Here is a 26,192-nt window from a genome sequence, read left to right as displayed (position 1 = left end):
AACATGGAACGAGAAGCTTAATATTGGCTTCTCAGGCTCCATCATCACACACAGGCTACACCAGAATTACAGAGAAAGCTATAGAAAGCATCGATGCCACTGTTCCTTAAAAAATAAATGACAAAATAGGTGCTGGAATCTTGTTGGATACAGAGGAGATAAAAGGAAACTACCAAAGGGTACCAGAGTTTGGCACTTTGGGACTACGTATTTTGTTTTGTTTTCTGATTCACTGACTCCGTGATTTTTGTTACGAATCACTCTCCTTGAAATGCAGACACAGTCACCTCCCCAGAGACGTTGGGCCTACCTCGCCCAACACCCATGACAGTGCCTGGAATAAAGCAGGTGCTCAAGAAACATTTACGGACCTCAACAGAATCATCAGAGAAACATACAAAGGTAATTTGTTCTAGTCAATACCCTACCACCATTACCACCACCCCCAAAAGAGAATTACCCTGAAGACTAGGACCAAATTCGAAGTGATTGCTGAGCAAACACAGAGAAATGAGATTGACTTGCAGAAACCAAAAGGAGACATAAGCCTCAGCAATTTTTTTGGCAAACCTGACCCAACAGCACGAACCTCAAGTCGGTGCTAACAAGGAAGAATGGGTTGTCCTACAGATATGGTCACAATGTCTAGTCTCCCTAAACTGAAACAGGATGGCCTCCCTCTTGCAATTCAGCACAGTCAAACGAAGCCCTACCTAACCTTTCTCTTGTGCCCTTTCAGCTCAGTCATTTAAAAAATACTTTAATGGGGAATGGGAGACCAGAGAGATTTAGTAATTTGGCCCAGGTCACACAGTGGGTAAACTGAGGATCCAGAATTTGAACTCTAGACAGATTGATTCCAGAGCTTACTTTCTTAGAGTTCGTGCTATATCTTTGAATTCTATGATTGAGGGGTGGACTGTGGATATCACTTGATTTATGAAAATCTGTATGTTCTGATAACTTGAATATAAATAAGTCGATTTGGGGCTCCTGGGTGGCTCAGACAGTTGAGTGTTCGACTTTGGCTCAGATCATGATCTCACACTCATGAGTTTGAGCCCTGTGTCAGGCTCTGTGCTGACAGCTCAGAGCCTGGAGGCTGCTTCGGATTCTGTGTCTCCCTCTCTCTCTGCCTCTCCCCCACTTGCACTCTGTCTCTCTCTCAAAATAAATAAACATAATAAAAAAATTAAAATAAGTCATATTCTATTTGCCATTTAAATAAATACATAAACTTTAAATCACAAAAGTAGTATGTTTTCATTACAGAAAGAAATTTCAAAAGTCATGTTTAAAGTTATGTTTAATAACATAACATTAATGCTTTTTCATTTCCCTGTTTTATATTTCCTATACTTGTATTTTTTTTTCTAATGAGAAACCTTTTTATTTTTCCTTTAAAATTCATGGTGATCAGAGCACCTGGGTGGCTCAGTCAGGACTTTGGCTCAGGTCATGATCTCACGGTTCATGGGTTTGAGCCCCGCCTCGGGCTCTGTGCTGACAGCTCAGAGCCTGGAGCCTGCTTCAGATTCTGTGTCTCGCTCTCTCTCTGACCCTCCTCTGCTCGCGCTGTCTCTCTCTCAGAAATAAATAAAACATTAAAAAAAAATTCATCGTGATCATTTTTCTACTTTATCAAAGATTCCACTTAGCCAAATCTTAACGTTGCATCGATCACATTTTACTTTTCTTGTGGGTATCACTGAAAAGACCTAGTGGCTTATTCTCCAACATCTAAATTCTCTTCAAGTCTTCTGCTTGCCCTATCAGCTCTTTCCCTGAAGTCAATATTCCATGGAAGCCCATTCATGTTTGCCTCAACTCCCTTTATTCGAACTGCAGTCATTTTGTTCAATTACAGATTAAACATCTTCCTCCTCTTTCCCCCAGATCCAGCTACCTAAAGCCTAGCTTTAGCTGTGAGCCATACTTTTGGTACCATTCTCAGGAAGCCACAAGACACGAATGTATGCCTTTGAATGTTTACAACGGCATCTATTCATATTTTTTTCTGAGGGCGCCTGGGTGGCTCAGTCAGTTAAGCGTCCGGTTTGATTTCAGCTCAGGTCATGATCTCAAAGTTGGTGGGTTCGAGCCCTGTATCGCCTCTGTGTTGACAGCATAGAGCCTGCTTGGGATTCTCTCACCCCCCTCCCCTTCTCTACCTCTCTTCTGCTTGCTCACTCTCTTTCTCTCAAAATAAATAAATAACAATAAATAAACATATATTTTTTTTTTCTGAAATTCCACATTTCGAAGAAGTTAAAAACATACCAGGAGTTTAAAGATCACCTTCAGTGCCAATTAGCACCCATAAATTTTTATCCAGTCACTTAGATAAAAGATCTACCTCTTGACTGTTTACTTCAATAGGGAAGAAAGACTCCACTGTTAGTACAAAAAAAATAAAAGCACTTAGACCTCTTAAATATATAAAATCGAGTCCCTTGATATACAAAGTTTGGTACAGAATAGTAGTGAATTAGAGTTGACGGCGGGGGGGGCGGGGGGGGAATATCTCTCTCCAGTTCTTTTGGTAATGAGTTTGGAGCATTGGAAAGTAACACCGACAGAATGGCCTTTTAAATTTTAAGTGGGTTTTATCAGGTTTCGGTGGCAACATTTTCCTTACTTTGGGAATACATTCAGAGACTTTAATCGAAGTTTGGGAGAAATAGAAGTCAATACTCAAATTTGTACTTAATTCATGGCCTTTCAGGGAAGCACATTATGATGAAGGAAAGGCTGAGTAAAATCAGGTTATGATCATAACTACCATTTGTAGAACATCTTCAACGCATCAGCCATTCCATATACTTTATTTCCAATCCTAATTAGCCCTATAAGGCTGGCTTACAAATGAGAAAATAGAAGCAGAGAAAGTTGAAGTAACTTGCCCTTGGTCACCCAGCTAATAGGTGTCAGAGCCAGGATTCAAAGCCAGTGCTGCCTGGCCCCAAAGCCAGAGCTCAGTAACCAGCGACTATAAGTAAGTCACTCCTGGGTCCTCTTAGTTCCCATCTGAGGTACAGACTGAACAAGCCCAAGAAAAAGGATCGGTCAATCCTGTTACCCACTGCGGTCAGCACCATGTGTATCCTCAGAAGGTAAGACTGAGTTCTCCTAAACTACAGCACAAAAAATATCCTGGGGGAGGGATGGGGAAGGGGAGAATGGGGGAGAAAAAGTTTTCCTTCTTGGACTTGTTCAAAATGTGTCATGCACAATGAGACCATAAATGGGATGACGAGGAGATCTGGCTGCATAGTCTGATGCTAAATCATTCCCCAAACACAATGGTTCTCAACTTTGCAACTCCAAATTAACATCATTTTAAAATACTGATTTTTGGGGCGCCTGGGTGGCTCAGTCGGTTAAGTATCAGACTTCGGCTCAGGTCATGATCTTGGGGCTCGTGGGTTTGAGCCCTGCGTTGGCTCTGTGCTGACAGCTCAGAGCCTGGAGCCTGCTTCAGATTCTGTGTCTCCCTCTCTCTCTGCCCCTCCCCTGCTCATGCTCGTCTCTCTCTCTCAAAAATAAACATTAAAAAATTTTTTTAACACTGATCTGTTGTGCTCCACCTATAGATTCTGATTTGACTGTCTACAACGGGGTCCAAGTATCAGAATTTTCTTTATTTCTGATACGTCCTTCTCTAGATGATCCTAACGGACAACCACTGAGAGCCACACTGTCCCAGAAGGGGACACCTAATATCCGTATTTTTCCTTATTATGCACACCTGGTAAAAGCTGAACACCGGACCAAAAGGTTAGCTGGAAAGACCAACCACCCAGGGACATTACCTGGGCCGTATCTTCCATCAGTCCCCGAATCTTCTCCACAACATCGTTGCGCCGGTGCTGGCGCAGGGCACTGATGAGCTGGGCGAGGCTGGCCTCAGGCCCCCGGATGGTCCAGTGCTGCAGAGCTGCGTAGGCCCGCTCGTGGTCTGCCGTGTACCCGTTAGAGAAAGCAGCCACTTCCCTCTCACTGGCGTTGCACAGAAACTGATAGATGTCCTTCCACTGGCTTCCCACCTGGGCTGCTACGAGCTTCAGGATGTCGATCCCTAAACCGGAGAGAAAATGAAATGAAACACAGACACAGGCCCGCGAGGGAGGGTCTTTATGTATGGCTACTCTGTTTTAATGAACTAAAAGAAGCATGTTCTTCCCTTGTAAGACATCAAAGGAATGGAGTGTCTTCTGTAAGTGCTTAGCACACACAACCCCTTCTGGGGACTAGCTAGGCACCCTCCTTTCTACAAGTTTCACTTCCTAAATATGGAACTGGAAGAAGGCGCAATCCTGGACGTGCGATAAATAGCCCCCAAAATGATGCTTTGAAAGCCAAATCCAAGCAAAATAACGAGTGACTCCTTTGTGACTATGAAAAACAAGTGCGACCAGGATGCCTGGGTGGCTCAGCCAGTTAAGTGTCCGACTCTTGGTTTTGGCCTAGGTCATGATCTTGTAGTTCATGGGCTTAGGGGTTTGAGGCCCACACTGGGCTCCATGTTGAGAGTGCTGACCCAGCTTGAGATTCTCTCCCCCTCTGCCGCACACACTTTGTCTCTCAAAATAAGTAAATAAACTAAAAAAAAAAAGGGGTAACCAAATAGAGGCCCCCAGACTAAAAAAGGGGTGAAATTAAGAAGTTAAGAACTTCATGAAATTAAGAAAAAGGTAAGCCCGGGATTAAAATTGCAGTGGAGTTTATCCAGCACCGTCCAGGTAGAGTGTTAAGATTCTGGAAATAATGTCCTTTACATCAACTGATGGTGTGCCCTGGCATTCCAGCCGCATGGAGGCACCCCTTAAGAACCTCTGGCTCCTTGTGCTCTAATCTTATGCTCAACAAGCAATTTTCTCATCTATTATTCAGTCTCCGAAGTTGACTTGCACAGTTATAATGGAGACAACCACCAAAGTGACAGTATAATAACAATAGCTATTATCTTCCCGGATTTAAGTCTAAGGCACTAGCTCTTGGAACGTCTTCATAAAGCATTAACATCTCAATTGCACTGATAAGACAAGAGCACCTAGAAAAGTTAGACAATTTGCCCAACAGCACAAAGGCAGCTGGGTTGGAACTGAATCTAACTCACTGGGTCATGTATTATATGGTCACAAAGGCGGACCGGTCACTTGTAAACTCCGTCAGCGTGGGTCTGCAGTACCCAGATTTGATGAACGCAGGCTGAAATGCGGAGTCAAATCCCGGAAGCGTCAAGCTCAAGGTGACTGCCTGACCCTGACCCTCTGTGAGGTGTGGCTTTCCCTTAGCAACACACTTTGGGGTCTTCCTCTACACAGCATCTTCTCTGGCATTTACACATTGGCTTTGCCCAAATTGATACACAGCATCATAGAGACCCTCGCACATAGGCATCTGGTAGTTTACCCAATGGGGAGGGGGGGTTCCTCTCAGCCAATACCATGTCTTTGAATGAGGCCATAATCCCACGCCCAGATACCGGAGTTATTATAGTTAACAGTTACATCTTTAAAACACCAACTACTCAAAAAAAGGAGTCAAATTCTCACATGCAGCTTAGGGGAAAGAAAAAAGACAAGCGGAGAATAGAGAGAAGATTCCTGTGATAGAGAATTGATTTTTTTAATTAACGAGAGGTTAACCAGGGGAAAAAAGTCTTTTTTTTTTTTTTTTTGCTTCAGTCAGTTCTTGGGGAAAATAATTGTAAAATTAGCTCTCAATTTTTGCCAAGACCAACACTAATTCCAGAAGTTCCTCTGAAAATGGAGAACTCTGTTGTTCCACAATGTCAATCCTTACCCTGCCATGCAATCTATAGACACAGATGATCTGCAAGATTGCATACATTTCCTGAATCAACCACCTACAGATGGCTTTTGAAAAGTAAGTTCCTAGTAGAAAGCTGCTTTCTTGTCAACTCCAGGCGCAGAATGCCACAAACTGAGGCATTACCGCCCTTTCCATACGATTTTCCCTGGCAGTGTGAAATACACTTGAACTAGTTGCTTTTCAGTTTTCATGGCAACGTTTAGCTAGATACAGACCTTTTGATTTCAAGCAACACACACCTCAACAACAACAAAAATCTATGTCCTACTTAAAACCCTGCAGGTAATTTTAAGGAGACAGCCAGCGCTTTGTGATTGATGTGGTGGGTTCTTCCGAATACCAAGAGGCGTGTTAGTCTCTGAATCTTAATTTAGGTTAATCTGACTAAGGCCCACAGTGTCTTACATGAAGACATGACTGCATTTTCTTGTACATGGGACCTTTGCTTAAATCTTCATAATGCTGGTGACAGTGTGGCCTTGGACAAATACTAACTGTCATGTCCACTTCCTCACGTGTACAATGGAGAGACTGACTAGGGTCCCTGGAGATGGGCTGATTAACATTTTCTATAGAGTTGATTTATTTTTGGAAGCACCCCGTCGTTATAAATGCTCCATATACTAAACACTAAAAGTTAAGACTAAATGCATTTCTGATACGAATACACAGCCTTTACAGAGTAATTACAGAGTTTAAAAGGCTCAAATTTAACAACAGTTCCCTCTTCCAAAACCCAGTATTTATACTTTTTCCGCCACAAAATAAAGAAAAATGAGGAAAACAAGAAAAATACAAAGAATGGTTACAACAAAACATTCTTTCAACTCATGTTGACTGGAAGCTAAATTTAGGGCCCAAAGATCAGGTCTCATCTTATTTTTTTAATGTTTGTTTATTTTTGACAGAGAGAGAGAGAGAGAGAGAGAGGGAGAAGGAGACATAGAATCCAAAGCAGGCTCCAGGCTCTGAGCTGTCAGCACAGAGGCCAACACTGGGTTCAAACTCACAAGTGGTGAGATCATGAAATGTGCCCAAGTCCAACGCCTACTACACTGAGCCATAGGGTTTAACACCAGGATCATAGGTACTCAACAATGAGGGCAAGCACCGGCATCCTCGCTTCCTGTCCTTTTTGGAGCCTCACTAGTACATATCAGAAGAGGCACCATGACACAGAAGGGCAGCATCCACAGAAAGGCAACTATGAAAGAAAAATGTTTCCGCCCCTGCAATATGTGGGACTTCCCATCAGCGCTCACTGCTGACATTGCCCAGATCCGCCACCAGGGAACTCAAGCACAGAGACATGAATGAGGTCATCAACTGGGTATTGTGGAAGGAATGGCATTTTCTAGTGCATTCTAAAATCCTGAATTAGATATCATCTGGGTGACAACATTAATTTGAGGCTCATTTTGTCAAGCTCGATGTCAGCTCCAGTATGCAAAAAAGAAAAGAATTCCACCTCTTTTCATAAAAACCTGAATTAACCTTTATAATCAGAGAAGGTATTAAAGCTCTTTCCTTTTCGAGATAAATATCTGAAATGAGTGCCACCATTAAGAGGCCACATAAAAGCCTCCCTGGACAAGGTATGAAGGACAGGGATGACAGAAACAAAGGCCATCTGTAACCCCCAACACAGCACCTAGTTTCAGGCTGTAGACCTGGCTTCAACAGAATGGGTGTGTGGAAAAGATGAGTGGGTTATAAGCTTTGTGATGGTGCCCAATTCTCATCATTTAAAAGAAATCGAGCATTCCCACTGCATCTCCCATACTTGTGAAATGTAATGTCTGTTTTCACTATCCTTAGAAAGAGAGGTAGAGGGATGAATAATGAGAAAATTCCCATAGAGGCAATTAATACCCAACCTCCTCCCTGGACAGACGACTCCATAATTATCTCTATGCTGGTTTCTCTACACAGAGCAGTCTCCTGCGGTATACACAAAAAACCCCAGGAGAAGTGGGCTCAAGATTATCTCCCCTCTACCATCACCCTAATTCTTGCCCCCCAGACATTACTCCTTATCAGTATGTGCTGTGACCTCAAGCTTACGGGGCAAAGATGGATACAGCATGTTTCAACATATGTACAGAGCAATGTATGTCAAGTTCGAAATCTAAATAAAAGCCTGGCTTTAGCATTCCTAGAAATGACGTTCTTCCCTATACACCGGTCATGTCCTCATTGGTGCCTTTTCTGACGACCTTCTGCCTAAGCCCCCCATTGGCTTTGTCTACTATTATCCCCAGTACCTGCCAGAACCTAGCACATAACAGGAATTACAACAAACATCTTGAATGAATGAAAGAATGAATGGGAGCCTTTTTTCTCAGCTTTCCTGTCTTGCCTGAAGCCCCCCCCATCATCTCATTAATCTCTATAACAGCAGCCATTGATAACCTGAGGGGCCACATGCTGATACACCCTTGTCACTTAGCTGTGCCAGATCTCCTGGGGTCAACAATGGGTGGAACCCGGGCTTCCCGGCACAGGAACTCAGTTCCTATGCAACAGCCTCTCCCTCTGGCAGTGTCCTCTTCCCAGTGTGGGTGGTCCACCACATCCACGTCAGGCGCCAGGGGAAAAGGTCTCCTGGATTCTGCCTCCGCAGCCAAATCCTCCTGCAGAGAGAAGCTGTCTAGACCAAGGTCTGTCTGGCCGATGACACAGTAAGCGCTCCTAAAAGCAACGTACCCGGGGCACCTGGGTGGTTCACTCGGTAAAGCATCCAACCTTGGATCAGGTCATGATCTCACAGTTCACAAGTTCGAGCCCCACATCCGGCTCTGCACTGACAGCTCAGAGCCTGGAGCCTGCTTCAGATTCTGTGTGTCCCTCTCTCTCTCTCTCTCTTTCTGCCCCTCCCCCACTCATACTCTGTCTCAAAAATAAAACAAAAAATAAATATAATAAAAAAAGAAAAATAAAAGCAACACACCAAAAACATGTGCATGTTTTGTAGTAACTAGTATATTACAGGATGGTTTAAAAAATGGGATAGCAACAGGAATCACTCTCAATGCACCACACAGGAAACTACTTTATCAGCAGCTGGGAGCTTAGTACTCCCCGCGTTAAACATACTCCTTCTCTAGTTGAAGTACAAAAGTTGAAGGAATTGCTTAAACTTCATTTTAACTCAAAAAGTGACTTCTGAAGCAGAATTAATCACTACGTTGTTGAAGGTTCAATGGACAATCACCATATGCTCAGATGAATCTCAAAAGCTACGAAAACACCACGGTGCAAAGGTCTCATAAAGCTAACGACGGACTGTCTACCAATGACACGTTCCATCAAAACAGTAGACAATTGTCCAGATGGAAGAAATAAATGCCACGGATGCTGTAAGGAAAAGTAATGACCTTTTATTTCACTCCGTGGAGGAAAATAAAAAGCAGAAAGCTCAACACGCCTCCTTTCTCCTGGTCTTAGTCTGTGTTTGAAGCTGTTCATTTATTCATTCAACAAAAATGTATTGAGCACTTACTCTGCACCTGACACCATTGTAGGCACGGGGAACACTGTGGTGTACAGGGCAGAACAAAAGCCTTTCCTGCATTCTACTGGGAGATATGGAAAGCAGTAAGATATTTAGTGTGATAGACAGTGAGGTGTGCTGGGGGAAAAAATGCAACAAAAAGTCATTGCAGACTTTTGAACCGAGAAATGGCACCATGAGACTTCCATTTGAGCAGGGCCATTTTGGCTGCTGTCAAGAACACATGGAAGGGATACATGTAGAATAGGAGCCACCAGTCAGAGGCCACAACGGTCTCCCAAAGGAGGGGACAGTCATTTGGGCCAAAGGGGCAAAATGATAGGAAATGGTCAATTTCCGAATATATTTTGAAAGGGAGGCTGATGGGATTTGCTACTGGGTTTGCTAAATACGGGGTGAGGTAGAAGGGAAGGAGTCACTCTGTAATGTTTTGGCCTGAACACTGGGAAGGCTAGAGGGGCCTCTTTCTGCAATAGGTAATTGATGTGGACGTGTGGTTTGGGATTCAGTTTAAATGTCTTAGGTGTCGAGCGTCTAGACATCAGGAAATGTAATGTACGTTACATTCAGGTACAAGAAGCAGGATGGACCTACGCACTTGGGAATCACCAGCAGACAGTATGTAAAGGTCTGGGTCACCAAGGAAGGGAGTGTGTGGAAGGAGAGAAGAGTTACAAGTCCTGAGCTCTGGGGCTGTCCACTGTTGGGAGGTCAAGTTAAAGAGGAAGAGCTAGCCAAGGAGATGGAGAGGGAATGAATAACCAGAGAGGTGGGGCAAGAACCAGCAGACAACAGTGTCCTGGAGGCCAAGGTGAAGAAACATTTCAAGGAGAAGGGGACCAAGAGTGTTAAATGCTGTCAATAGGCCACACAGATTCAGAGGAAACTGAACTGAACAGTTAGAATCACTGGGTGTTATATGGAAATCAACTTGACAATAAACTATTTAAAAAAATTTTAAAAATTAAAAAAAAAAAGAATCATGTTGTCAGACTCTACAGAAAAGATGCAAGATTACAGCTAAAATATTGTCATATTTCACCGATTCTAGGACATCTGAATGTGTATTTCAATCAATGCCTTTTCATAGCTTGGTTATGGTGGGTTTTCTTCCCTAGTGGTAATTTTTTTAAATGTTTGTTTATTTTTGAAAGAGAAATAGGAAATAGAGAGAGAGAGAGAGAGAGACAGAGAATCTGAAGCAGGCTCCAGGCTCCGATGCGGGGCTCTAGCTCACAAACCATGAGATCATGACCTAGGCCAAAGTCGGCCACTTAACCAACTGAGCCACCCAGGCACCCACCTTAGTAGTATTTTAAAACATGTTATGTCACCATTAGTGGTGTCTTAGATTTAATAACATATTGAGTCATTATCTTTTTAACTTCTAAACTTGAACCCATCTATTTGTTTAAAATACAACATAGCATCAACACACTTAATACGTCAAATTCTGTGCATCCCCTGCAATGTTAACAACCAATTACTCTTGAAGAATGACCAACGGAAATCTAGAAATTAATTCCTCCTCCTCTGTGAAATCTGCTTACATAACACCTGACCAGGTTGCTTCAAGGGCACTGATTTTTAAGGAAATTTTTAACTTTGGTTTCTATTTGTATTTCAGCCCTATGGGGGAGAAAACACTAATTTGTTGCTTAATATCCCAAAGAGCTTAAATGCAAAAGCTGTTAGTTAGATAAATTGTAACATAAAATATAATGCCTTCCCAAAGCCCAGAGGAAGGATCACCAGTGGGTGGGCCTGGGGAAGACAGCAGCCTGCGATCCCCAAGGGCAAGAGCCCATCCCCGGCCACTCTGTGCACGAGATAATGCTTTTTAGGCTCCAGCGATAAGAGGCTTTTCTCCTGCAACAGTTCTGTCTGCTGTATAATCGTCAGACATCCTCCGAGGTTAAACAGAAAGGTGGTGTCTTCGGGAAATGGCATTAGTGGAAGCAAAGGTGGGAAAGGCAGGGGGGTGAGGGGTGAGGTGGATACAAAGCCTCTTCCTGCCACTGTAAAATAACTGTGGTGGGGCAGCCCCCCAGGGAAGGACACAGCAGCCTCTAAAATGGAACAGTCTGCTCCCCTCAGCCCAGCTTCCCAGTGTTTATGTTTCAAGTTGACTTCCCATAGGAAATTTGGGCCGACAGAGAGGTGACCGTCTGGAATTTTGAGTCAAGGAGGCTTGAGGCAAAGAAGTAAGGTTTCCTTGGTGGCAGCTGTCTGCTGTCTGGGGCTGAGAAAACCACCAATTTCAACAGATGTGACTTCCGATTAGCAGGGCTCCATCACCTCTGACTTATCTGGAACAGCCCTTAATTTTTTTTTTTTTTTTTTTTTTTACCACAGCCCTCCAAGCCTTCAGCCTGTTGAGTATCTGGCTTTAGAATTTTCCCCTTTGGAGCAAGCTTCAGAAAAAAGTGAAAACTAGGAAGCCAGTGTAACTTCTAAAGAGGAGAACTCATTACTGATGACAATTTTGTAGTGTTTTATTTCAGACGAGTTGGGTTTTGCTAAGGGAAATAAAATTTTCTTTATTAATAGAGCATGATTAAAAAAAAATCAGTCATAGAAACGTTAAGAAATTTCCAGCCTCAGGTGATTCATGGGAAATCTCAAAAAATAAAAATTAAAATATTTATAAAATTCATAGAACAGGATACGGCACTCAGTAAGCATGAGATAAGTCTTCATTGAAGAAAAGTAAATAATGAAAACTTAATGGTAGCAGAAGGCTTTCTTATAAGGCTAGGAAAAATATATTTACTGGTCACAGCTTATGTCATGGTTGTACCCCAGGATCTTGATGATCTTCACGATCTTGCTGATGTCAGCACTAACAAACATCCCACAATATCACTTTAGGGAAAAAAAAGCGGGGGGGAGTAGAGTCCTTATTGTCAAATTCCTAACACACTTCACTTCTCCTTCATTTCTGAATGCCGCATATGGTAGTTTTCATAATTCGACTGGAATCTTTCCAGTCATCCCCAAAACCTGACTGAAGAGTATATTGATATTGTTCAAATATATCCAGGGCACGGCTGCCCAGTTACTCAGCCTCTGTCCCCTACCAACCACTGCAACCTCGGGGAAAGATTTACACCAGAAACCCAATCCCAATTGGACTGCATCTTGCTGCTTCCCTGCAAAGAGGATAAAGGCTATATATAAGTGCTGGGAATCCAAGAAACAGGTTTCCTTCACAACCTCCATAAAGATGCATTCTCCCATACCTGGCCCATCCTGAAGGAGGACCCCCAATTTGGGAAGAAAGGAAACACATTTCATAGAATTCATTAAGGACCTAGAACCAAGAAAGTCATTCATGAGTAAAACTCAAAGACAGCCCCGATGAGAAGGGACAGGTTTTGCTTGTTTGCTAGGGAGAGCTTTGCTTGAACAGCAGGATGCCAATAGGGGACAGGATGGAAGAAACCAAAAACACATTAGCAGAGACGCAACCCCTAACAAGGAGCTTGGTTCAAGGGCAGTGTCTGAACTTTTTGAGTAAGTACACAAGCAAATTCTGTGCTGGTTCTCAGGCAGCACTGTTTCCCCCAAAGAGCAGTCTTCACAGACAGATTGGGATATCAGTCTTAGACAAATAAAGTTATGCAATCAAGTTATGCAAATAAGAGGCTTAACCGCCAAGCCAGCTGGTCTGTACTTGAACTCTATCTTCGGGTTTGAAGCCTGAGATATGGAAGATGTTTGGTGGTGGGTTGTTCTTAACTTCACCAGTCAAGTTTTTGTAGCACCGAAGCATAGGATTTTAGAATGGGAGATGTTAGAGACACTTGGAGCCAAGGGCTTCATCCCACCAGGGAGCAAAACCGGGCCCCACAAGGTCACAAGGTCCCTCCCTCTGCAGAGTCTCCCTCCAAGCCAAAGCTTCCTACTGCACATGCCCCTGTGCGCGGTGTGTTCCCAAACCCCCACCGCCCCAGGCTGCACTGTTGCCTCACAGTGCGCCTCACACCATGGGAGCAGGCTGGGTGAGCAAAATTCCTTCCTCTCGCCCTCGAGAATGCGGAGAGTCACACTCCAAGTGCCACACTGCCAGCTCCTTTCCAGCTCTTTTTGTTTGGGTCAGTCACGCTTTGAGGCATGTTATGGCCAATGTTCTTCGTATAGATGCTTTCCCTGCAGCCATTTCTCCTGGCCCTTAGGACTCATTAAATCTCACCCTTAATGGAGTTCTACTTGTGTTGAAAATCAGATGCAACTGTCCCTCCACCCTGACCTCAGCACTCCATGAATACAGCTCAACCGCCTGACCTTCCTGTGAGGAAAGAAAGAAAGAAAAGGAAGCCAAGCTGGCAGCTTTATCGATAGTTACATACGATCTCACTTAGTTCTTGACAACCCCATGAGATAGGAGCTATGTCCACATTACAGATGAGAACACTAAGGAGACGTTCGGTAGCTTGGCATAGTTGCACCGTCAGGGCTGGGAGTCAAACCGCAGGTGAATCCGCCCGTGGCCCTCATCTCTCACTGCACCATGATGCCTCCCAGGACCAAACAAAGTGTTACCAACCCTGTCCTTCTTGCATCTTGGTTGCTTTCTTGAACATAAGTCTTTTGACTACGTCTTCCACCAACCCCGACTCCCCCTCACGGGGTCAGAGAAAAGGAGACGAGTGGAAATAAAGGAGAAATCTGTTACAATGATACATTTAAGATAGCCTAGGTTTCCACCTTCTGTCCACACCCCACTCTTCCTCCTCCAAACAATGAAGAGACAGGAGTGAGAGGCAGTGTCATACGCTAGCTACCAGCTCAGAATCCAAGGCCAGGTGCATGAGTGCCAGTCCTGGCTCACCACTGGCCTTAAGTGTGGATCTTCGTCAAGCCATATAATCCTTCTGTGCCTCTGTTCTTAATATGATGTGAAATGGGCACGGTCCTGACATTATAAGGTTGTTCTGAAGATTAAATGAGGAAGTACATATAAATGCCACAGAACAGTACCTGGCATACAGTAAGCATATAACCCTGATATAGTATTTCTCTCCCTTCCCCCAAACCAGTGTGTCAATGCCAAGGCCTTACACAGAGTCCCTTGGAGCAATCTGCTTATAGAATAATCCGAGACAAGGACACTTTTGAGTAACACTGAGTTAAAGTCAGAGACTGTCAAGAGCAGCCAGAAAGATGCTCAAGTGCCTGAGAAGCAGGCCATGAGGGTATAAGGAAAGGATAAATGAAAGGAGAATGCCTTTGCCTCTTTAAGGTCAAGGTATATATTGCAAGAGCTTTAAGAACTTCTTTCACCTGCAGCCAAGATCTAATTCATCTCCAGCCATCATCTTCACCTCTCCTAGTCTGAAACCATCCAATTAAGATACGTGGCAAAGACAGCGGGACACCACCACCACCTCCAGCCCCCCAACTGAATGAGCGAGCACCTAGGGACCATCACCATCCCCATGAAGGCAATCCAGGGAGATGTCCCCCCTCTGAAACATGCCTTCGTCTTTGCCTCCCTCATCCACTACTGAGTCCCTGCGGCCAAAAGGCTAAGTTCTTTTGCTCCCCCAACCTCAGCCTTCGGTACCCTCACAGGCAAACAGCCTCTCCGTTTTGTCATTTAAGAAATGGGAGTAATTGCTTTCAAACCACAATAGCCTCTGAACTGAACAGGACTCTGCAGTCCTTTGACCAGAGAAACAACACGTGATATATAAAAAGCTCTGTCCCAGGAGCCAAGAGACTCAGCCCCAGTCTCTTCTTTAAACCTACTGGCCACGTAACGTTGGGCAAGTCACCGTTCTCTTCTGGGACTCAGTTTCAGCTTCTGTAAAATGGTAGGTTAGACAAATACACAAACCACACACACACACACACACACACACACACACACACTTCTCCACGATCTCCAACTTGAAGCTCTCCCCAAATAAAACTAAAGCAAAATACCTTTTATGTTACTCAAGCCTAGTCTTAGGACAATACCTTAAACTTGGTGTTCACACACAAATAATTAAATGAAAAAATAACAGAAGTTAAGCAGTTTAATAATGAGTCATGTTTGAAATTTCCTCATTATTTCCCCCTTGGGATTCCTTAAAGGTGCACCTGGTTACAAACAGGAAAAGTTTCTTTCAGACACTTCAGCCCCTACTTCAGCCGAAGTGCAGCTAATTCAGAATCAGGCAGATTGACCACTGGGTTTCTCTTTAGGCAAATAATTCAACATCTGGACAATGCCTCTGAAACAGGAGATAATACAGCAGAAGACAGAACGAAGAGAGGGAAATGTGTAACTGACATGGAGAATAGCTCCTCTCCGATCTAATGTCTCTCAAAGCACTTTACCCTGAAGAAATTCCCAACTGTCAAGGCTAAAGGCAAAACCTGCAGACAGAAGCTTTGCCCTGGCCTCTGGAGTCTCCGGGAGGGCCCCTCCCGTGCCCACCAGGTGAAACCACACTTGGACATTGCCTTTCTGGAAGCGAGATACATTCTTTCTATAACCCCAGCCTTCCACTCTCCTATGAGTGGCATTTCCCCCTCATCCTCAAGGATTATTTTTGGATTATCTTGTAACATTTTAAGCACAAAGTCCCAACAAATTACAAAGCTACAGGGATCTGTGCTAAACCTGTAATTTAAGAACCCCTTGGCAGGGAGAGTAATGCTCCCTGAGAACTAATCAGAGTGAATAAAAAAATATGAAAGTGCAAGAGAGTTTCAGCAGAAGTCTGAACTTATTTATTGATACTCAGTTAGACGGGGAGGAGTACTGCCCCAGCACGTGTATTCTGGAAGCTGCCCGCTCTTGACAGGTGGATATGAGCTGCTGGCCACCCGCCAGCCAGAACAAGAGTCAAGTAACTTTTCCAAGGCAGGAAAGCATTTACCAGGTATGCTGTCTGTGTCACCAGGGTAGAGCTCTTCTCGGGAGTTCTGTTGGGACTCGAGCTCCCTGGCCTGTACGAGGGGATCAAGGTCTCCCTCAGCATAATAATTCAGAAACGGATGAGAGCCTGGGACACAGCTTCCCCTTGGCAATCAAGGTGACACATTTGGAGGGACAGAAAGTCTCAAAAGTAGGTCTCCCCCCAGGCTCAACCACACTACCAAAAGCATGCATGGCTGTTGCACGTCCTCCCCAGCCACGTGTCTGGACGGAGATGGAAATTTTCACTGCCCTGACCTTACTCTGGTGTAAGCACAGGGGAAAGCTTTCCCGTGTGGCAATGAGCAAGGGGTCCTTCTTTTGGCATCAGTTTGGGGCTAAGCCTGGCCTCTTATCTCTGCCCCCGTACTCCACTCTACAGCAGGCTGCAAGATCAGTGAGGGCAGTATTTCCCAGGATAGATGTCGGTGTGACCGTAGTATCCTCAGTTACAGCAAAATGATCACGCAGATCAAAATCTGATGACCTCACTGTGCTGGGTTCAAGTTTCCTCATTCTACAAAGCCGAGATTCAAAGAGAGCAAGTCTTCTTCCCAGGACCATGCAGTCTTTTAGTAGAAGACCCAGATCTGGACTTCAGGTGTCACAGCCCAGTGTCATCTCTGCTGCCGTGGCACCTTCTGGGTACTGCAATCCAGCCTCTGAAGAAAAAGTCCATGGATCTACTCAACCGGCTCATACTTGTTACAAGGACTGCATTTCAGATACGCTTGCCCGGCGTGGCAATCCGGCACGCCTCCCCCTTCCAACTGTCCTCAACAGCACTGATCAGACATCGAACTAAGAAAATAGATGATGCAACCATGCACTCTCTCAGCTTCTGAGGAAAGCAGGGGTGCACTGCAACCTCTAGCTGGTTGTGTGTGTCTACTGGCTTGCTTGGTCCCTCTCTCCACTCAGTGCATTGGTTCCCTGAGCAAACAACCAAAGGTAGGTGAGGAGACTGCACCCCAAACTACTGCCTCCTCCTCTATGGCTCCCGTTTGCCTCAGAGCCAAGTTAGGGCGGGTGCCTGGCAGCGACCCCTGTGCAGTGACCCGCGAGGTAAGACAGAGGCCTCCTGGCAAAAACTACCAATCAGGAGGAGATGGAGGAACTCTGGAGCAATTTTTAGGCAAAATGCAGGGTAACTGCCACCTTTTCCTCACTCCCACACATATCTGATGGCCCTGTTTTATAACTCATCCCTTCTGCAGTCAGACTGGGAAACAGTTACTGCTAAATATAAGGTGGAACGCTAGTGGCTAGAATTCAAGAAGCTGTCCAAGAACCAGACTGCTTCTCCAAGCCGTGCCAAGCACCAGGAGGCAAGAAAAAAAAAAAAAAAAAAGCTGCCAGGACGGGCGCCTGGGTGGCCTAATCAGTTAAGCGTCCGACTTCGGCTCAGGTCATGATCTCACAGTTGGTGAGTTCGAGCCCCGTGTGGGGCTCTGTGCTGACAGCTCAGAGCCCGGAGCCTGTTTCAGATTCTGTGTCTCCCTCTCTCTCTGACCCTCCCCCTCTCATGCTCTGCGTATCTGTCTCAAAAATCAATAAACTTAAAAAAAATTTTTTTAAGCTGCTAAGAGACAATGCTACGGTATACATCAGGGGCTGGAGAACTCGAAGCTACAGGACAAGCCGCCTATTTCTGCAAATAAAGTTTTCCTGGAACACAGCCACGTCCGTCATTTCCATGTTGCCTATGGCTGTTTTCATACCATAAAAGCAGAGCCGAGTATAGCAACATAGACTGTATAACCTTCAAAGTCTAAAATACTTCCCAGCCTGCCGACCCCGGTGGAGTATAGAGAAAATATTACTATGGAAAGTATAAATCCACATCTAAATATAAAGCCAATGAGTCTTGTTTGATTGCCTGTAAGGCTTTCTGCCATTTGAGAGCGCACTGCCGACCGCAGCAGATGAAGCAAACCAGGAAGAAAACCATAACCCACATGGAGGGAAAGCCATGTTTCCAGTAAGCTCTTTCACGGTGGCGGTGACATGATGTAAGTACAGCTGCATGCATTATAAAGGAGACTATTTCTGCCTTTTCTCATGGTCATGATTCCTGCGAGTGAATCAGGAAGCAAACCGAGAGATTACCAGTGAGGACAGAGGTGATGACGAGACCACTCACCTCCACCACCCTCATCACCGGCCTGAACATTGCCAGCACTTACAGACCACTGACCACCTGGCCAGCAACGTCCTGGGCACACACTCAGTTCACTCCCATGACAAACTATTATTATGATTCCGATTCTACACACCTGGAAAATGAGGCACAGGCTGATTAAATAACTGGATCTTGATCTTGATCACACAGCCGGTAAAGTGGAATCAGACTCCATAGGTTTTGCTCTGAAGCGCATATTAGAACAATTTCTTTCTAACCTTATCAACAGAGGCCCAGAGAAATAAAAGGTCTTGGCTGAAATGAACAGGGGATGGCAAATCTAGAATTTTCAAACTCAGCTTTATTGCTGTCATTTCTAGTTTATGGTGCTGCTTTCCTCCCCAAGCCCCTGACCTCCACTGCCTCTGCTGCTCTCACCTTTGACCCAACCGTGGGACGCCCACTGGCCTCCCTGCTTAAGGGCACCCACAAGACGAAGCCATTTCCAAAATAAAATTTTTTTTTTAAAGTGGGGGGGAGGGGTGCCTGGGTGTCTCGGTCAGTTAAGCATCCGACTTCGGCTCAGGTCATGATCTTGTAGTTTGTGAGTCCGAGCCCCGCGTCGGGCTCTGTGCTGACAGCACACATCTGTGTTTCAGATTCTGTGTCTTCCCTTCTCTCTGCCCCTCCCCTGCTCATGCTTTGTCTGTGTCTCTCAATAATAAATAAACGTTTAAAAAAATAAATAAAAAAGACGAAGCCATTACCATTCTGTTTAAACACAAGCACCAAAGTATTCGTCAATTAAGAGAATTTCTCTCTCTCTTCATGTCACCCAGCTCTCCAGTATCCAAGAGCCAAAGTGTCCCACCTTGAAGACGCATATCAGATGGAGAAATATCAGCAAATTTTGTAGCTGTTTTTTGCGTATTTTAATGCACTACTGTTGTGGAGCCTCCTTGACCTCTGAATAAGAATTCTTGGTATCTACGGCAATTTCATGTAAAGAACCTACCTTAAGATCTCTGTGTGAAATCCCTACCACCAAATATTATTGGAAGTCAAAAGGGAAAAACTCCAATAGTTGAATGGGCTGAAAACAGTCCAACCTTGAAAAAGATTAAGTAGATTAATTAGTTCATGGTTGCTCTAGACCAGCACTATCCAATAGAACTTTCTGTGATGGAAATATTTTAGATCTGTCCTCTCCAACCTGGTAAGTACTAGCCACATGTGGCTACTGAGCCCCTGAACTGTGGCTGGTACAACTGAGGTACTGAATTTTTTCATTTTAGTTACTGTTGCCTTTATATGAAATAGCTCAGGTGGCTGCCATATGGACCAGCTGGGCTCCAGACCACCCCTCCAAGGGCCCTGTGCTGGGGACACACAATAAAACCCAGTGTCTGCTCTCTAAGAGCTTAGAAGTAATGTGAGGAGACAAACCACACAGACACAAACAATTAAACAGTAACAGACAATAAGAGCGAAAGGAATTAAGAAATAGCATCTTAGAATCTAGTTCTACAGAATGTGTCCTTTACCCTTTTGCTATAAGAGTCTGCTTGAGAAAGAGTGCACCAGCTGCTCACACTTATTGCTTTTGCAATTTCTAGGAGGTGCCGCTGTCCTTATCGGTCATGGGCTTGAAGTAGCCACCCCAGAAGGAATAGCTGTCCCTGGCAAATGCTTACCATCTCCCCAAGACACAGAACTCAGAACGTGCTAACCAGGAACTCAGTTCAGTTTAAACAAAATAAATCCACTTCCTTTGTCTCTCACCCTTTTATTCCTCATTTTTCTTCATATCCTGAAGTCTGAGAGAAAAAAGAAATACATTCGAGGAGAAATACTGTCCATTATTTTATTCCTTTTATCACCTTGCAGAGTCTCCTGTCTGTATTTTCCCCTCTTATCTGTACCAGCATTTTTCCGGGTGATTTCCACTCCTCGCCCTGCCTCTCAAACTTCCTCTTCCACTTCCCCTTCCAAATCCATAGGACAATAGGTTGCCTCTTTGCAAATAGCTGAAGAGAAGAGGGAATAAAGGAAGGAAGAAGACAGAGAAGTGGGGATGGAGAGAGAAGAGGAAGAAAGGAAGGAACGGTAAATAGAAATGGCCCATAAAGGGACAGCAATGAGAGCGGTGACAGATTTCCGTCGTCAGCCATCCCCTCAGTGACAGTTCTCTATCTTCCATGGTTACCAGGATGGGAATGGAGAGACTATTTTGAGATCATTTGAGCCTCTCCCATTGCAATGCATGGCCAGTGGGGCACAGGCTGAGCTTCACTATCTTTCGTTTCATGCTTTTTGTGACAAAGCAGCTCAAACAAAAACTACTGGTTCCCGTGTAACCGCCCAACGAATGTGAACCCACACCTCTCTTAATTTTAAACTAAATGGAACATTTTGGAACCTACCACTGGACCCATCATGTTGAGGTTATGCTACAGAAAGGACGAAAAATTTTTAAAAGTGACAAAATGACGATGAATGGGACATTAACAACAGACATCCATCTTGAGGACACTCATGACCCAGTAATAAATAGTGACATAGATTTTTATGTATAAAAATTCCGAGGGCATCTGAGGCACAGTCAGTTAAGCGGCCTACTCTTGATTTTGGCTTGGGTCATGATCTCATGGTTCATGAGACTGCTGATAAAGTAGAGCCTGTTTGGGATTCTCTCTCTCTCTCTCTCTCTCTCTCTCTTTCTCTGTCCCTCCCCCACTTACGCTCATGCTCACATGCACATGCTCTCTCTCTCTCTCTAATAAGTAAATTTTAAAAATTCTGAAAGGACTTCTAATTCTGTTGCTGCAGCAGATGTATTACAGGAAACCACAGTCCAGTCCCAATCTACCAGACATAAAATTGCTACAACTTCAAAAAAGAAGTATACATTTACCACAGCACCTTTGGTCTTTGACCATCCTGGCCACAGAATGTCTCATTTGGTGGTTCAAACACTAGGATTCCACGCAAGTAGGACTGCAGTTTGGTGGAATTCAACTTTATGACCCCTAACCTAAGTCCACAGTAGGTAAAGAGGGGTAAGTGGGGGCAAATAAAAGAAAAGGCTCCTGTTGTGAAAAAAGATGGCAGCCAACAGCCCAGCTTCGGAGTGCTAACGGTCTATAAGGCACTCAGGGTCAGAGCAAAGTCTGCTAAGGTAGGGAGAGATAAGTGAGGACATACATGTGCACGATCTCTTTATACAGCACACCCCAGGCCTAGGTGATTTTATCCCCACTCTCATCCTCATGAACAATTCAGTGTGAAATGGGTGAGGATCACAAAAAGATCTTATTATACAGAAGTATCTGCTGCCCAGAACTCACTGTAATCAGATCAACAAGGTATTGTTTCTAGAGGCCTCTCTGAGCCCCTGGGATGGTTATTAAACAGAACCTCTCTTTGTAATGGGATTTTACCTGGTTGGACCTTTGAGAATCACAATTTGAAAAGAAGACACTTTCCTTAGAAAAGAAAAAAAAAAAAGAACCTTAAATATAAACATTGCAAAGCAAAAACCTAAGGGAAAAGGTTAAGTACGGGAAGAGATCATCATACCTGAATGAGACTACTGTGATTTAGCTGGAAAAGCATAATCCCAAAGTACTGCTTTTGAATGCAGAAGGTTTGGTTGGGATTTATTTGATTTGGCACTTCCATTCTTCTTACGAAACAGGATATTGTTTCAAAGACACGGGCACGGGAGTTTACAAGGCAGTCATAAGAATGTCTAAGGTCATTGAATTAAGCTGCTTTCTACTGCTGGACCAGTTTTACTTCTACAGCTTATGGTGTTCCCAAGAATTCTGACAGCTACGCTGCAAAAAAAAAAAGCATCTAGAAATACAGATGACCGTGATCTAATCCGTAAGTGCAGCTTCTAGAAGAATGGAATCACTTTTTTTAATAAAGTGGGAGAGAGTTCCGGACATTTACGGAATCCAGCAGGATGTTCTTTGCTAATTTCTCCTAATTAGATATATCAGAACAAGTGTCCCGACTGGCCACTTGAAGGGCAATTCAATGAAATATCTGATCCTTGGCCGATCCTGGACCAGAGGAAAAAGGTATGCTATCAGTCAAGGGCTTGACTGGGTAAACGGACAACACTGGAAATACGGGCAGTTGAATTAAAATATTGTATCCATGTTAAATGTATTGAGGTTGAAAATGACTATGTCTTTTAAAAAGAGAATCTTTGGGGCTCCTGGGTGGCTCAGTCAGTTAAGCATCTGACTTCGGCTCAGGTAATGATCTCACCTTTTGTGCATTCCAGCCCCACGTTGGGCCCTGTGCTGACAGCTCAGATCCTGGAGCCTGCTTCAGATTCTGTGTGTGTGTGTCTCTCTCTCTCTGCCCCTCCCCTGCTTGCACTCTGTCTCTCTCTCTCTCAAAAATAAATAAACATTTAAAAAATTAATTTAAAAAAGGAAAAAAATAAAAAGGCGACCCTTACTGTTAAGAAATAAATACTAATGTATCTAGGCTTAAAGGGCCATGAAATGATTCAGAAAAATTATTGTATGTATGTATATATGTATACAGATCTTCTTTAACTTATGATAGGGTAACATCCTGATAAACCCATCAGAGGTTGAAAGTATCATTTAATACAGTAGGTTGAAAATGCATTTAATACACCTAATCCATTATTCACAATTAAAAGAAAAATACACCTAACTTATCAAACATCATAGCTCAGCCTAGCCTACCTTAAACATACTCAGAATACTTCATTAGCCTACGGGCAAAATCATCTAACACAAAGCCTACTTTATAATAAAGTGTTGAGTATCTCATGTAATTTACTGCATACTGTACTGAAAGAGAAAAGCAGAATGGTTATTTGGGTACATCGTGGTTCTCATGTACTGGTCATTCACCCCCGCGATTGCGTGCCTGACTGGAAGATGCTGCTGCCCAGCATCATAAGAGAGTATCGTTCTGCATATCACTGGCCCAGAGAGATCAAAATTCACAATCTGAAGTACAATTTCTACTGAAGGTACATGGCCTTGGCAACATCATAATGTCAAAAAATCTTAAGTTGAATCATCACTAAGTCAGGAACAGTCTGTATATGTACACTATGCATTATATAATATTATAGTATATATATTATATAACATTATGCTATATGTAATAAACTAGTCTATATTATACATATGTCACAACACAAAGTCTGTATGTATTTTTATATAAAAAGAGCAAATAATAAAGCAAAAGGACAAAAGTTAACAACTGGTCGATCTGGGCACAGGTATATTGGTATTCTTTGTACTACTGCAAATATTTCCATTAGGTCTGAAATTATGTCCAAATAAAACTACGTCTTGTGAAAAAGGAGGGGAGAATTAATTGAAGCCTTCCTTCCCCAGCTGGGCTGCCTGCAAAGAGACGTCTTATTCAAATCTATGCAGGCTCTATCCCAAGCAGGATGTTCCCCGTCTGATTTTCATGCAGACTAGCAAAAGGAAGCAAAATGAATTTTGGGTTTTTTTTTTAACTTTCCCTAAATTTCTGATTATAAAAATTGCATGTGCTTATTATAGAAAATTGGGGGAAAAGAACAGAAAACTAATAACGAAGGGGAAAACAGCACTCATAAATTCCACCATACCCCACCAAACTGGAAGGAACATTATTTTTATTCTGGCTTATTTCTTTTCAGCCTTTTTCCCAACATTTTAAGAGAACCGGGATTATATCGTATAAAGTGTGTAGCCTGGTTTGGCTTTGTTGTTCTTTTAAGCTAGTAGAAACATTTCCCTATGTCATGGGTAAAAAGAACAACACCTCATTAAATCTTCAATGTCAACACAGTATTCCATTGCATGCATATGCCATAATTTACTCATTCATTTCTTTAAAGCTAGGCCTTCAATTCTTTTTAATTTTTATTTGTTATATAACATGCTGACTTAAAAGTTTAATAAGGTCTTTGGGCTCAAATTTTTAAGACTCAATACAGGGGCGCCCGGGTGGCTCAGTCAGTTGAGCGTCTGACTCTTGATTTCAGCTCAGGTTATGATCCCATAGGATTGAGCTCCCAGATAGGGCTCCACGCTAAGCCTGGAGCTTGCTTGAGAATCTCTCTCTCTGTCCCTCCTGCCCCACTCCCCAACTCATTCTCTAAATTAAAAAAAAAAAAAAAAAAGACAATGCAAAAAAGGCCCAATGGCTTTTTTAGAAAGTTAGGCTTATGCCTCTATCTTTGAGGAAAAAGAAGACACCTGAAGGGGATTATTGAAACTTTGGGCTGAAATCTTGTTGAGAATTTAAAAAAGGGAAGTAACTGCCACAAGTTAAAAACTGCACTCTTCAAACAAAACTTAGTTGCTGGGACAAGTTCTGTTAGCTATTTTTAGCCTTCACAAAAAGGAAAAACTGAAATATTCCAGCCTGTAACAGCACATACTGACCACTAGGTAGAAGACATAGGTCCAGCCTCCGTTAAGAACCAGTAGAGTAAGCTTTTGGAGTCGTTAATCTAAAAGACTTTCCTATCCTCCTGACAGAAATGGGTTCCTAAAGACACAAGGAGGGGAAAGTGCATGAGAAAGTGATAGGAATCTAAGAGCGAGGTTCAGATTCAAAAAGGCAAACTTAATTAAGACAAGTTGGGATTTCTTGCCCTCTGTTTTTCCGGCAGCCTAGTATTGTAGAAGCAAGGGACCCAACAGTCAGGAGACACGGAGTCAATCCCATCTGTGCTGAACAAGCAACCAGCCTGGGTCAAGGACACAGCCATACTTTCCTGAACTCTATCTCCTCGCCTGTTAAATGACACGGTTGAACAAAGTCCCTGAGGGTCATTCTCAGGTCTCTGAGTTGTCAACATTCTCCTTTAAATGTGCCAGGGGAGAAAAGGGCAGAGTGGTTATTCTCTCTGAATGGATTACGTCAAATGCTGACCACCTCATTTTTCATAACACAACTAGATCAAATAGCACTTGGTATACAGTAGCTTCCAGAAACTTCGCATTTCCCACTCCTTCAGGCAGCAAGGGCTAAGAAAGGAAAGGCAGGGGAACCTGTGAGCAAGGAGGAAAGAAGGCTCACCGTGGCCATTGCAGTAGTAGATCCACTTCTCCCGGTTCTGGGTTGGGGTCATGGATTTCTTCAGCCCTGCCTTTTCCACAATGGCGCTCGGATCCTGCCGGGGCCCCTTTTTCAGAGTCCTTGAGCTTTTCCGGATACTGCACACCACTATCACCACAAGCACCAGCAGCAGGAAAAGCACAATCATCCAGGGCAAATGTTCATTGATGTCAAAATGCTTGTGTAAGTTCTGTCTGGGGTGACCCCTCTTGAGGCCTTTGATGGGCGTGCTGGACTTCTCACCCCCAGTGGCCTCCATGGATGGCAGCAGCTTCAGGATGTGTCTGTGGTGGGGGCCTTGCTGGTGGTTGACTACCTGGAGGTTTGGGAGGGTCTGGTTCACGCCTTCCTCACCCCTCGCTGAGCTTGTGTTGTCAGGGACTGTCCCTTCCTGGATGCCACTCGGTACCTTTGGTCTAACAGAGGCAGAAGAGTTGGATTCTGTTGAGTTCATGCCTAGAAAAAAGGAGGGGGGAAGAGCTTTTCTATATTTGGGGATCTGTATATTCCTCCTCTTCCTGCTCATTTCCAAACCAGGCCAGATAATGAAAGAAGAGGTGAACCATGGAGCTTAAGAGTAAATTATACTGCACATTTTGGTAAGGACTCTAACGGCACTTTTATGTGGAAGGTAAAAACTACACCTAACAACTAAACTCACTTTCTCATGGCAAAAAAGGGAC

At 43.8% G+C, this 26,192-nt stretch overlaps 1 protein-coding gene across 1 annotated transcript in view; it reads right to left on the bottom strand.

Annotated features, from left to right (window-relative positions):
• Positions 1-26,192, bottom strand: part of TNFRSF21 (TNF receptor superfamily member 21) — a 66,085-nt gene that overhangs the window by 18,868 nt on the left and 21,025 nt on the right. Inside the window, exons 3-4 of the mRNA XM_039231195.1 lie at positions 25,471-25,965; positions 3,813-4,078 (exon numbers count right to left, since the gene is read on the bottom strand). Of these exons, the coding sequence (XP_039087126.1) occupies positions 3,813-4,078; positions 25,471-25,965 (761 nt within the window). The remainder of the gene's footprint in view (positions 1-3,812; positions 4,079-25,470; positions 25,966-26,192) is intronic.

The sequence above is a fragment of the Hyaena hyaena genome, unplaced genomic scaffold, assembly GCF_003009895.1.
Source record: "Hyaena hyaena isolate Hyena2069 unplaced genomic scaffold, ASM300989v1 scaffold_55, whole genome shotgun sequence".
Classification (NCBI taxonomy): domain Eukaryota; kingdom Metazoa; phylum Chordata; class Mammalia; order Carnivora; family Hyaenidae; genus Hyaena; species Hyaena hyaena.
Note: the sequence above shows the minus strand (reverse complement) of the source record. Positions and strands in the feature narration are given on the sequence as shown.